The 14739-nt window shown below is 35.0% G+C and overlaps 1 protein-coding gene across 1 annotated transcript in view; it reads right to left on the bottom strand.

Annotated features, from left to right (window-relative positions):
* Nucleotides 1-283: 283 nt before the first annotated feature.
* GPM6A (glycoprotein M6A) overlaps nt 284-14739 on the bottom strand; it is a 135853-nt gene continuing 121397 nt past the window's right edge. Inside the window, exons 4-7 of the mRNA XM_045286575.1 lie at nt 12905-13058; nt 5040-5116; nt 4450-4515; nt 284-2373 (exon numbers count right to left, since the gene is read on the bottom strand). Coding sequence (XP_045142510.1) covers nt 2221-2373; nt 4450-4515; nt 5040-5116; nt 12905-13058 — 450 coding nt within the window. The 3' untranslated portion in view covers nt 284-2220. The remainder of the gene's footprint in view (nt 2374-4449; nt 4516-5039; nt 5117-12904; nt 13059-14739) is intronic.

Raw genomic sequence — 14739 nt, 5'->3', positions numbered from 1 at the left:
ATAGAGATAAAGTAGGCAGAGACATAAAACCCCTAGGGAATAGTTGCTAGAGGAAAAAGACCTCTAAAGTCATTACCCACTTCCCATCCTTGCTTGGCTGCCTTAGGACTCCCACACTCCATGTCCTCACACAGAATGTGGACAGGAATTTGAATTCTAGGTCAACTGAACCGACATAAGAACAATGAAGAGATAAGGCCTCTTTTGTCGGAAAGAAATGTACACACATTAGAGAAATAAACTCCCCCCCCCAAATAAACAAAAAACACAGCAGAAACTAATACTAAGTACACAAATGACACAAGTGTGTTTATTACATTTTGCAAGCACTTTGTTCTACATTTCAAAAACGCCACCGTCAAGCTGTTGGCACGTTGATGTACAAAACAGATTAGTTAGGATGCCTGTTACAAAGCACTCTGTGAAAATACAAACTCTAATACCAGAAAAAAGCCAAAAGCGTCAACATCATTACATAAGTTTAAAAGACAGTTTTAAAAATCATCACAAACAGTTAAGACACAGAACTGAAACACTATAATATAGAATTGAAAGAAGCCCATTAATACTTTTTTGTTGGATATATGTAATACTGTGTATACCAGAAAAAGCTCGACCGGTAAGTTAAGCGAAGTGTAAAAAAAGAAGCAAAACCAACCCCCAATTACTTAAATAATTCTACAGAATGCATAATCATGCCACAGAGAACTCCCTCTCTACGTACTACAAGAACTTGTAAAATCACTGATGATGCATGATTAGTCATTGCACAAAGATTGGTTCACTGAATAAAGTTTTATTAGAAATGCACTTACACTGAGAAAGGGTTTCACAATGGTCAAATCAGTGCGCAGTACTACCTAGTGTTGATCACTGACAAAAATGTCTTGTCAGGTTACATCATATTCAAAGACACTTTACAGCATTCTTGTAGCATTGAAAATAAAAGAAGAAAGTCAAGGTTAAAACAAACACCAAATTTGGTCTGATAATACTGATTGCTCTTTTTTTTAATTCCTTTGATACAGGTTCTTCTTATAAATGAATATGAATGAATAGTAGTTTAAAATGACTTGCTGGAAATAAAAACACAAATCTACCACTACACTCCAAAATGGAACATTCTATTGTGGCTTCTGACCACACTTTTAAAAACACTACAGGTAAACCAACATAGATTGGAAGGCTGCAAGCAAAGCTATTATATTAATGGAACCCTTTTCAAATATATCATACACATTTTAGGGATAGTTTACAGAGGTGCAATCCATCAAAACTTTTAAAGCAGGTAAAACAACTTCTGACAGCTTAGTGTGCTTATTTTGAATACGTCACCTTCATAAAGGTAATTAACTTTCTATATTACCATCAAAGTTCCAATCCAGCCGCTGCTTATGCCAGCCTATTCTGTAGAACACAAGTAGCTATCTCCGTTAGGGTTTCTCTACAATCCACTTGAAAAGGTCAGCCTGGTGTCACAGTCTTAGGAAGGCAATTAGCCATGCATTAGCATCACTGGTTTCTACATGCTCACAACATAAACAGGAGGAATCCGGGAGGAATACCTTTTAAGAACACCAAGAAAAATACAAGGTTAACAAAGATAAGAAGCACTTTTTTTTTTAACCTACTCTTACAAATTTAGAAATTGCACCTTAGTTGGATGAAAACCTTAACCAGGGCCTGCAATAATGTGGCCACTGATCTTCAGCCAAGATACCCATATTTCAAGAGGAGTCATTGTGATGTCATCTCTGTCTGTTGTTCATACTGTATAATGGTCCCTTTGAAGGTTACCTGTAGTTAAGCTAGTTACCGAAATAAAAACCCAAAAGTATAAAAAGCTATTTTTTCTTTTCAAAAACATAAGAAGTAATGCAAAAAATGTTATGCATAACACATAGGAAGTGGTTAAAAATCAAACAAATCTTTGCAGTTGACAATGTTAGTAATTTTGATCTTACAGAACTATTAAATGAGTTTGTGAAATTAAAAAAAAAGGAGGGGGCTGGATAGGAGCTTGTAGAAGAGAGCTAATTACACCAATTTACCGAATTAGCAAAGTGCAACTCAACAAAGAATTGTATTCAGGTGATTCATAAGTCACCCTACACATCAATGATGAGAAGCACTTTCCTTGTGGTTTTTAATGGTTGTCAGTTGGGTGGCCTTTCGTTTAACAGGAAGCATTCTCACGGCCGGCTGAGAGGAGAGTGCGCTCTATGTGTAGGCGTTGAGGCGCTCCTTGGAGCGGGTGGAGTGGATGTCATGAAGCTCCTGCTCCTCCTTTGACTTGATGTCCTCGTACTTCTGCATCCTGCAGGCATCTTTCACATAGGCCCAGTTGGCAGACAGAACCATAAGATAGTGAACCTGCAAAGACAGAAATTGTTTACACTTGAGGTCTGTTCACAGTCTTCACTGCATTGTGCTATCAGGAAGAAAAAACCCTTGTATCTACTTATATGGGAAATAACCAATTACAAATGGAAAGAGAATTGAAGATAATGACAGTTGCTATATTATGTCATTGATTATGATCACATACAGAAGGCATTTATAATGCTTTCAACAAAGAAAGATTTCATTAAATATTAGCTAATAGTATTACCATTCGTGTTACCAGCAATAGTAGCAATTGACATATTCCCTACCTCCTAAACTATTACCAAAGCTAATGAATTAGAAATACTGACACCAATCATTAAAGCCAGCAGGGAATTGGATGCTAAAGGAGTCAGTGATTGTTGATGTCATTGTATAGGAGGCTATAACCTCAAGAGAGAGCTTAATATTTAATAATAATAATATTTAAAATTTTTGATGTTTAGAGTAAAAATGATGGTATTTATAAATTTAAACATAAAAATATATAACGCTCTCTATAAATATATAAAGATATCTAGATTCCAGAGTGAGAGAGCAAATGCAATCAGGAAACAAATAGTTCATTATGTAAGTCATTTCAAAATTTATTTAAAAACATTATTTATATATGGATGCATATTGGGTTTATGTGAGCATATATTAATTATGAATATGTAAGCTCTATGAATAATCTGTATCTACTATATATGTTAATTATGATACATAAGGCCTTAAAATTGTCTACTGTATGGGAATGTCTTTATGAACACAAACTCAGAGATATTTCTTTGATTTGACAGCCAGGCCAAGAGTTTCAGGGAGCATGAGTGTTGAGAGCATCAATGACCAGGCATATTATTGTGTCCACAGGACACATTTTAATTTTTGACTATGGATGCAAGGCTAATGACCTATTTTTCATCATTCCAGTTAATCATCCAATAAGGTTTCAGTAAGCATTCCATATTTTGAAACTAAATTCCTAGATAGAAATTCATAGTCACTATATTTAAGATGTTGAGCAATGTTTAAATTATGAAAATATTTGAAAATGAATTTTAACATTGTCATAATATTATTAGATATTTAAAAATAACTTTAATGAAGTAAAACTCAATCCAATCCTCATGAAAATAAAAATAGTTTATATGGTCACTAAAAATAACTGGGCTAATTTGGCTTTTTAGTATTAGTATTGTCTCATCTTTCTTATTTTTGCATTTGACAAAAGATTAAAACAACCTTTTTTTTTAACTATTCATTTCAACAGTAGATTAGCTATTATATGGGCAGTGCAAGAAAAGTTATTAAATATAACAAAAGTTCTTAATTTTTATATATTTAATTTTCTAAGTATTTTTATATATTGAATTACTTCTAACTGCTATAATATTACTAAGAATATTCTAGATTCCTTTATACTTCTGTCTTCTAGAACAAAAGAATAATAACAGAAACCCTTGCAGCAGCAAGAACGGATGTGCAGTGTCTGTTTTTATTGTTGAGAATTGGTGTCTTGTGAGCAGAATGGAATTCATGGTGGGAACAAAGAGGCAAGATGTGGCTTCAAGGCCTTGTAAAAATATTATGGGTTGAAACGGGGATTTTTCTTAAAATATCTTAAGAAAACTGGATGTAGAAGATAGGAATTGAAACCTCTGAGATTTACTTTAAGAGAATAAATTAGTCATTTTTATACACAAATATATATTAAAATTTTCGATGTTAAGGAGGAAAAAAGGTTTTTCGAAGTAAATAATTTATATTCCTCATAAAATGTTGACATACTGTACATATGTGCTACAAAGATCATGTTTAAATTAATAGTGACTTAATATCAAAAAGTCTAACAAACTTATTTTTGTTAGTGGCTTCAGTATCTCTTATCTCCATTTTGAGGTTCTCTTTCCTTATGTTAAGCCTTATTATAAATGTATTTATTTACTCACTATTTCCCGTCTTTTTTCTGGCATTGAACGATTGATATGGACATTAGACACCGGAGGAGAATGATCAACTCTGCGAGCTAATTTTGTTGTCATTCCAGATGCATAATAGAACATAAGAACTTGTAGGACTCACCATCGCAATAACTGCTGCGCCCGCTCCAGCAAGTGCCACAATAAACAAGTGGAAGGTCATGTTCAACTGCAGAGAAAACCACAGAAAACTGAAACATAGGTCAGGATTAAAAGTGGGAGAGTAGCAAGAATATCTATTGATATCTTCTAAACAATAAATTTTTGAATCTTCAATGAAAATAATTGAGTTAATCACCTTTTCTCCTTTCAACTTTTAAATCCTTGCAACTACATTGTTTTACTATAATTTCATGGAAAAGATGAAATCATGATTGATAATGATAGCGTTCAGTATTATAACAATATGAATCTGTGCCATCACTTTGTAGATATAATATCATTTTAAAGCACATTAAATATGGGGGGTTACTAGAAAACAAAAATACTTATAAAAATAGTTTTATTGAAATGTGCATAGTATCTCATGCATATTAATTGTCTACCACCACTCCCTGCATAACATCCTGCATGTCAACATTGCTTCTGTAAGGCAAAAAACAGGGAAATGCGATATAGATTTAATTCTATATTCTTAGATTGCCAAATGGAATGCTAAAATTCCGTGAGATGAAAGGCTGGAAAAACACTCACCTCAGTGGATTCACACATCCTCAGGAAATTCTCAGAGACAGTGCAAATTTTCTTTTCCTCTCCAATGGTCACGATTCCTACAATATGTAGAAAATGATAGCTTAGTGTTATCAATGGTTTCAAGAACCAACTGAGAGAATAAGGAACTTTTGCTAATCAAACCTACACCAATTAAAAAAATTTTTTTATAATATAAAGGAACAATTCTTCCTCAGTTTTCATTCATTTATAATATAGGTCTTTATTTCCCATACATTAGATACTAATTATAAGTTGAAGGTTTAAAACTATTTAGCCTTGTGAATTTTAAAACATTTTCAGTATGAATCAAATTGAATCTAACTATCAAAATTTCAGATTTGCTTATAGCTAGTTTGTTGGTTTTGTCTATCACTGATGGAACAGGCATCATGATTCTTTTGGTAATTACACCCTAAACAATGCTGAAGTCAGCATTTGTTCGGTTGGAACAAAGCTTCTGTTAGTCTCTAAAGTAATAGTTTATTCTTCTACTGACAAGTATAACTGCTATTAGTAAAGGGGAATTAAAAAGAAGAAGAAGATGAAGACATTTCTCTCTTTATTTACCATTGCTATAATTGCTTCATGAACCAACTCAATCAGAATTGCCTGGGGAAATTGATTAAGATAAATATCTCTGGGCTCCAGAACTGTTAAATCATAATCTATGAATGTTAACCCTGGAATATTGCAAGCTTAAAAAACTCACTGGTGATTCATGTCTACTGCTCTAAATTTAATTTCAGAGTACAACAGTAATCAAGTTCACCTGAAAGTGACTCTTTAATTTTACATGAGAACTACTGAAGTGCTAAATACTTACATGAAGAAAAGACAAAATACTAATACATAACAGGAACTTGTTTCTAAGCTTTCAGTACTCTTCCCCCCCTAGCGGGGAAAGGTGAGCCTCTCTACTCTGTGAAGAGTTATACGCACAGACACCCAGAGAGCCAGTTCTGTCCCATCCCATAGGGTTAGTAATGGTCAGAATCAACTAGATGGCAGTTTTGTTTTTTTGTAGCTTTCTAACAGAACACAACCATTCTCTGATATTTTTTCTGTGTGATAAATTTGTTTTAAAAATCTACTTTTTACCCATCAAATGCAGAGATGTTTCTGCAAAAATATTTCTAATAAATAAAAATAAAATAAATAATAAATAATAAAAATAAAAAATAAAATATTTCAAATAAATGAAACAATACCCTGCAATATTTGTTTAAGAAATAACCATTATTAAGAAAGTGTATTTTTAGTAAAGATGGTGTCTATACCTAGGGATTAAAGTCTTCATTCATATTGTATATACGTTTATTTATTCATTTTCTTTGTTCACATTTGCAGCAGGATTTTCTAAGAAAATGTTGCTTAGTCTCATTATCTTTTAATTCTTGCCCTTTCCTTTCCATCTAAATACTTTTTAGTCAGCTTTTGGAAATATCTCCTCCATGGAGATTTTTCATGGAAAGAAGAATGACCTCCAGATGGTGAAACCAACGCCGAAATCTCGGTGCTGATTTTCCTTGCTAATCACTCAGTGGTGTTGGACGCTGGTTACCCTTCGTCCTTCACACACTTGCGTCATTTGGGTCCCAACATATCACAGTATCTACTTGATGTCTTTCTGTTCTTATTGACTCCTCCATTTCATTTTCCTTCAAAGGTCCTGCCTCTTTCCTTCGACATAGTGAGTTGTGGTAACTATGTGTTCAGTCCTCCCTATTCTTTCCTCCCTTGATCATCCAGCCTCAGAACTTTTAATGCCATCCATAATTTCTAAATCAATTTGGCCAGGATATGCCTCTCTTCTATACTCGTAATTTATATATTCAACTTCATGTTTTATAACTCTTCTTGTTCTAATAAGAGTTTAAAAATCAATATATTTGAAATTAAACTTCTGATATTCCTTTATTGGTTGCCCTAATTCCAAGTAACATTTTTCTTTGGCTTTTTCCATCTCGCTGTATAGTAGAACTGTCTTCCCTCATGAATAAAACAGTCCTCTTTGAATTCTCTCCCACCCCTCCTCCACCCAACGCACACATCTACCACATCCAACGTATCAGATAATTTTGCTGTCCCTAGTTTCTAAATACATCCTCAATCAGACACCACTTCTTTCACCTATGTTGTTACTATTCTGGTCTGAGACATTCATATTTCATGCCTTGGTTTTTATAATATTCTCTGCGGTGTTTCTATCAGTACTACTGTTGCACAGTTACTGATTCACTCATCCCCAAGACAATATAAACCTATGATCATTCCAGGACATCTATGGGTGTAAGATTTTGTTATGAAAGTTTTCATTTAGATTGGAGGAAGACAGAATTAAGATATTATGGTACCGTACAGGTGGATAGGGAGCCCTAGTGTAGTATTGAGCTACTAACAGCAAGGTCAGTGGTTCAAACTCAACAGCCCCTCCCATGGGAGAAAAATGAACCTTTCTTCTTCCTTAAAGCACTTTTGGAAGCCCAAAGATGCAATTCTCCTCTGGTCTATAGAGTTGCTATGAATCGAAATCATCTCAATGCGAGTTGGTATGGGTTTTCATAGAAAAATAACACCCTATGAAAAATAAATGACTAAATTTCAGAGAAATTATCATTCACATTACTGGTTTTAAAATGGAATAATATCGAGGTAAATTACACAAATGAATCATGTATACAAGAAAGATACAGCCATGCTTTCTTCAAATGAGGAATTATTCAGCAGAACTAAGCACAATGCTGTAATTGGATATGATGCATAACTACATACACAAAATATTTCTTCTTAAAATGTATATATAATTTGTACTCTAGCTTACAATTTTCTTGTGAATTGAATGGAATAAGATCAAAAGTGCTGATTTCTAATCTCAGTTCTGTGTTTGATCTCAAACAATTACTTTATGGCATGGCTCCGTTCTCTGGAAAATGAACGATGGAATAGATCAATGAGCTATATATTTGCTAAACTTGATTTTTATGTCACACACATATATATATTTGATTTTAGCAGCGCTTAAATATATAGGTGTTCAATAAATATCATATTATAAAATATGAATAAATGCACGAAATAAAATCCTAGTGAAGGGGGCAGTATGGAGATCAGAGAAAAGCAAATTGCTCTACTTAAGTGTGTAAGTGAGCTGGGCAGGCAGTAGATTGGGTAAAAGGTTGGAAGTAGCTTCAACTGCTTGGGCCATTTTCTCTTTGTGTTTATCCTCGAGGGACCTTCAGTGTTTCAGGGGAACACAGGTTAACACTTTGGATCCAGTGAATGGGGACCAGTTTTGACATTTTGTGGCTCTATTTTACTTATGGTATACACCTTTAAAACAACCACTGTCATTTGTTTATTAAATAGCAGTAATAAAATTGTAAGATAAAAATAATTTTTAAAAAACTTTGTAAAGGCAAGTAAAATTATATCGCATCTCATTTTGAAATAGAGGAAATCTTACTATGATTAAGTAGTTTAAAATTTATCAACTCTATTAGGTAATGCCCCCTCTTATCACTAGGTTTGTTTGAAATAGTTGTGCTTATTGTTTACACAGGAACACACAGTGAGATGCACTCTACAACAAACTATAATTTGTATACTTAGGAGCAATTACATGATGACAGTCCTCAGGGTGCTACTAGTTTTATTTATTTAGAGGAATGAAAACAGGCTTTTTTCAAGGAACAACCTTAAAAAATAAGAAAATTTGCTTCAACGTGTGTTCTTACTTGCTCACCACCTTTTACGAGAATGCTAATGAATATTAATATTGAATATGAACAAAATGTTGAGGGATGGTTCTTTCCTACTCTCCTACTTAAATGACATTGATAGTAACCTGATTGTATATGTGCTATTGCTTCCGAGTTCATTACGGCTCTTAGAGACCCAACAGGACAAAGCAGAACTGCCCCCTGGGTGTCTCAAGCTGTAGTCTTACAGAAGCAGATGGTCACATCTTCTCCCATGAAGTGGCTAGTGAGTTCAAACCGCCTACCTGTCCATTGGCAGCTGAGTTCTTCACCCTCGTCACCGGGGTCTTTAGGATTCTTATTAGAAAATAGGACATACTATATTGAGGACAGCTACCTGATTCTGACAGTAGATTTTATATGAAGGGATAAGCAGAAGGACACAGTACCTAATGTTACGTTTTCTTGGACATCTGAAACATATTTTTTCTTTCTTTCACATCCACAACAAAGAGTAACATTTGGATCAAGTGTCATTATGTTGAAAGAAGTTTTGAGGCAAAAAGTACAGTCTTATGAATAACATAGTTATGTTTCGCTCCTACTGTAGGACACTTATTAGAAGGACAACAAAGTTTGAATTGATAAGACATAGATTACATTTTTTCCTGGACATCGATGCTGCTCTGAGATAAAACCACTGGACACTTGGATGGTGTGATTGCATTATGCAACTGAGATGGCTATGGATCTTTGGTGATCAGAATAGACATCATTTGGCCTTCCAAAGATACTCATATTCTGATCCTCAGGGTTTGCAATATGTTCGATTACTAGTCAAAGAATAATTAATCATTCAGGAGAATGGTCAGAGAAACACAACCCTAGTGGGTTTCCCCGAAGTGGAACTACTATAATGGTTAAGTACACAGGGTCACACACAAAAAATAATAAATAGCAAGCCTATGAAACGAAATTATGGACTCTAGTTTTAGATGGTGTATTGACTTCCTCTTGGTACTACAGTAGATTACCACAAATGTAATGGTTTATATCCACATATCCATTCTCTTACAGTTCTGGAGGACAGCAATAAAATCAATGAGGGTGTTCTCAGGGCTGCACTAGATAACCTCAGTAACTTGAGGTTATTAAAAATAGCCTCAGTTCATTGCCATCAAGTCAGTTCTGACTTACTGAGAATTTAGAATACAGAATTTTAAAAATATATATTCTATATTTAGAATATAGAATTTCCAAAGCTGTGAATCTTTATGGGATCATACAGCCTTCTCTTTCTCTGGAGGAACAGCGGGTGGGTTTATGGTTAACCAGCCGGCTATGTGGTTAGTGGCCAAGTACTTGCCTGGCAGTGTCACCAGGGCATTCCCCTCAGGAGAATCTAAAGGAAGCAGATCTCATATGATTGTCAGCTTCTAGGGGCCACCGCATTCTTTGGTGCTTGGTCCCTTATAATCCTGCACCTTTGTGTGCTTTCCTTCTGTAGCCACATCTTCCTCTGACTGACTCCTTATGGCTTATGTGACAACATTGGACTAATAAAGATAATCCAGGAAAATTTCCCTATTTTAAGGTCATTTGATAAACAACTTTAGTCAGCATCAAACTTTAATTACTTTTTGACATGTAATGATGTATTTACAGATTCTAGGAATTAGGAAGTGGAAATCGTGTGTGTGAGTGTGTGTGTAGGGAGCATTCTCTTGACTACATATAGTAGTGGTTTATTTAAATTTATGATAAAGGTGGCTTTTAAAAAATATGATTAGAAAAACTATTAGATAGAACAAGTGCCTCAAGATGCAGCACACTTACTTTTCCAATCTCAGGGTGGCCCTATGAAACAGCTCGATGCTTGGGAAAGTTCACTCACCTGTTAGCATTCCTTTTATTTCTGATCAGACAATAGATTGGTGTTAACATTTGGTGCTTCTAACCCATATTCTGAGGTTAATGTTAAGGGATTAAAAGCAGTAGGTAGTTTAAGTCTGAATATATATTTTAAAATAAATTATGAAATCACAAGGATATGAATACACAGAGAATTAAGGAAAAATAAAATAATAGCCATCTAGTCATATTTTAAAGATAAATCTTCCTTCTCTTTCAATATCAAACTTGGGAAAAATGAAAATTTTCTTGACTCCTCTTGTAATCCTCTGCTTAACAGATTCTTACTTCACCACCACATGAGAAATAGAATGCTTCCAACTTCCAGTTGGAACTACATGAACTACCATGTAGTCTTGAAAACACAGCCTATCCACACAAACTAGTCCTGTGATGACACTCTCAGGCGGGAAACAGGCTCTGAGAGTAGGGTTGACAGACTTAGTGATAAAAATATAAGACTTCTAGTTAAATTTGAATTGTATATAAACATCAAATATGTGTTAAAGTGTGTCCCATAGGATATTTTGGATAGTCATGTAAAAATATGTCCCACACAACAATATTTGGGAATACATACTTGTAATTTTTGAAAATCGTATTATTTAAAATTAAAATTTAACCAGGACTCCTATATTTTACTTGGAAACCTGATCTCAAAGGCTGGCCATATCTTTTTAAATTTTAACTTCAACAGATAAAAAAGAAATCATTGAATGAGGCAGACTGAATTCTGAGCCACGGTTTTCTAAGAAGTTATAAAAACTGATGAAATCTGCTTTTCCTGCATTTATAAGTACCAAGATTCCAATAGTAAGACATTCCTAAAATAAGTACCAGCCATATTTTCTCTTTTTGTCAAGAAGTTAATTTATAAAGCCGACCCATCTTCTTTTAATCGGAATCAAACTATAGTGTGGAGTTACCAAAAATCAAAACCAAACTCACTGCCTTCGAGTCTGTTCCAACTCGACAGGGCCAGGTAGCATGCCCCTGTGGAGTTCTGAGACTACAGCTCTGCCCAGGAGGAGAAGCCAAGCATTTCTCTTGTGGTGTAGCTGGTGGCTTCTCATGGCTCTCCTTGAGGTTATCTGCCCAACTCTGAACCCCTTCCCCATCAGCGCTCTTCAGGACTTTTTCTTAGCAGTATGGAGGGTGGGCAACTGTTCTCAAGTTCACATCTAGTTCTTTATCGAAACCACATTATAGATCCTCAAGTTGTTCGGATATTATTGAGTATACTGTTTCCCACTTTTCTGAGGTGTGAGCGAAAATCACTAGAGAAAAAAATTTGATGTGTCTAAGATGTTACTATATAGGCTTTTAATATCTGTTGAGTGAAAAAGAATGCATTTGTATATGCACACGTGGATGTGCAAATGTTTTGCAAATCCTATAACTGCTATTTTTACCTGTGGGGAACAGAATCCCAGTAGGCTTAAAGACAAATAGGGAAGATTCGACTACCTCTTTTGACCCCTGGTTCATCATTTGTTTCCAGATGAGAGATGACGTGGTGAGGGCATAGCTGATTCCTCGTAACTTAGTAACTCTTTACGTTTGGGCAAGTCATTTACATCTCTGCACTCGGGTTCTTCACCCACCCACCCACAATAGAAATAATACCCACCACGTATGACGTATCATTTTGAGAATTAAGCAAGTTGTTAATACATTTAAAGGATTTAGAAAAGGGTCTACAATTTGCAAGTTGGCAAAACTATGAGTAAACATTCTGTCAAGAGGATTTAACCCTACATAAGAATAGCCAAAATAGATTGCAGCTTCATTTAACATCATTTTATTTATTTATGCCTTTGTTTATTTCCTATGACAGAAGACATTAAAGTATATAATTATTCCTGGAATTCACAATTTGTACCATCTATTATGGGAAGATTAAAAGGAAGTGCTTACAGGTTGGAAAAGAACCAGCAACAGAAAAGAGAAATTTCAACCACACTTTTCTAACCATAAACAATTCTAGAAAGTGTAATCTGACCATCGTATTATATAGCTATGTATATGCAAATATCGTGATATCAAGTTCTACTCACTCTTTAATTCCTATTTATTTAACTTTACAGACTTTATCTTAAAAGTTAATAATACATTTGCATATTTGGTTGCAGAAGCAATGATGGTTCCAAAATATTTTATTCTATTTTAGAAGTAGTCAGTTCTATAATAAAATATGAGATGTTCTTGCACCATTAGGAATCAACATCCACATACCAAATGGACGAAGGTCCAAGCAGAGATTGGCTCCCTCCACCAGGGTGGTGTTCCGGCAGATGGTCCACAGATTGAAGTACATGTAAACCGGCAGTGAGGTGAAAACGGTGACGCCCAGCCAGGCCAGCATGAAAAGGTATGTCAGCATGATAAACTGCAACAGAGAAAATGAAGAAGGGATGTATCACCCGCTGGAAAAGGGGCATGTTGGGTTTAATCTTCACAGCTCCATCTCGAAGGGTTGAAGGGAAATGTCACTCAAGTCAGCATCAGAGCACTGGTGGGCACAGCAGCCTGAGGGGAGGGCTGAGCGGAGGTGAGTGTAGGGGTGATGAGACCAAGCCTGCAGCTTGGCAGAGGACCCAATGCACATGGCAAGAAATACTCCATTTGCCCTTTGAAGGCCTGCTCATTCATGTCTTTATCTGAAAATCTTCACCACGCATTTTTAAATGCTACATAATGCAAATTTTACTGCACTAAATTCAAGATAACTAAAAGTGTTATCTGAACATTTATATTACACTTGACTGACATCATTTCATAGTGTAAACCTTCAAACTAGACGAACATGTTTACATTTAACATTACAAATGTCGTGGCTCTCTTCTCACTTTAGTGTATGATAAAATAAATGGATCTCCAGTTCCACTCCTCTTTTTGTTGATACATTTTGAACTTTAAGTCCTATTCTTTTGCATATTGGTGTTTTTATAGAAACATAATAAAGTCTATTTTTAATATGAAAATAAATTACCATTATTTCAGAAACATGTTTAATATTTATAAAGTTTATCAAAAGCTTGTTAAAAATTCTTGTTCCTTTTCAAGTATATATTCAAAGGGGATTTATAGTTAAAGAATGGCTTGGTTGCTCAATTAAAAAAACCAAACATTTGCATGTTTTAGTGTGTGGTTGAATAATTGGTCGATGATAGTAACATTGTCTCAAATTAATGATCAGTTACATTAATAACCTATATATATTTATTTACATATAACTGTGTGTGTGTGTATATATATATATATATGTATCCACCTATATATGTAAAAAAGCAGTCCTGGTCACATTGTGGGTTTGCCACTGGGCTGCTAAACACAAGATCAGAAGCTTCAACCTATTAGCAGCTTCACAAAGACAGACTTTCTGCTCCCATAAAGTTTTATAGTTTCAGAAAGCCATGGTCACTGTGTGTTCATTCAAGGGCAGTATGTGTGTGTGTATGTATATATGCATGTATATATGCATGTTATATACATACATATACTCACAGCCTTTAATATGCTGATAGCAAATGTATTAATGGTTGTATTTATATACACATAAAAACAATGAGTATAAATCAGCACAAAATATTTAAAGTACCATGCAAGTGTTGGGAAAATTTCAACGAGAATATTCCTTAGAGACTAGGTTGGCAAAACTTCATCTCACCTCTTTGAGACATTTTATAAGGAGAGATCAGTCCCTACAGAAGGATCCCAATTCTGCCTTACAAACCTGGCTAGACCAGACTATGTACACTGGTGCAGATAGAAACTGGAAACAAAGGGAATCCAGGATAGATGAACCCCTCAGGACCAGTGCGGAGAGTGGTGATACCCGGAGGGTGGAGGGAAAGTGGGGGAGAAAGGGGGAACTGATTACAAGGATCTACATATAACCTCCTCCCTGGGGGATGGACAACAGTAAAGTGGGTTAAGGGAGATATCTAGCAGTGTAAGATATAAAATAATAATTTGATACCTGATACCTGGTCCCATATACACCTCGTGGTCCCACAGGCTGGTGTGCTTCTTCCCTATGGGCTTTGTTGCTTCTCAGCTAGATGGCT

The sequence above is a fragment of the Echinops telfairi genome, unplaced genomic scaffold (assembly GCF_000313985.2).
Source record: "Echinops telfairi isolate 266 unplaced genomic scaffold, ASM31398v2 ScPeMD7_9;HRSCAF=40, whole genome shotgun sequence".
Classification (NCBI taxonomy): Eukaryota; Metazoa; Chordata; class Mammalia; order Afrosoricida; family Tenrecidae; genus Echinops; species Echinops telfairi.
The sequence above is the reverse complement of the archived record's forward strand: the minus strand, read 5'-3'. Positions and strand labels throughout refer to the sequence as shown.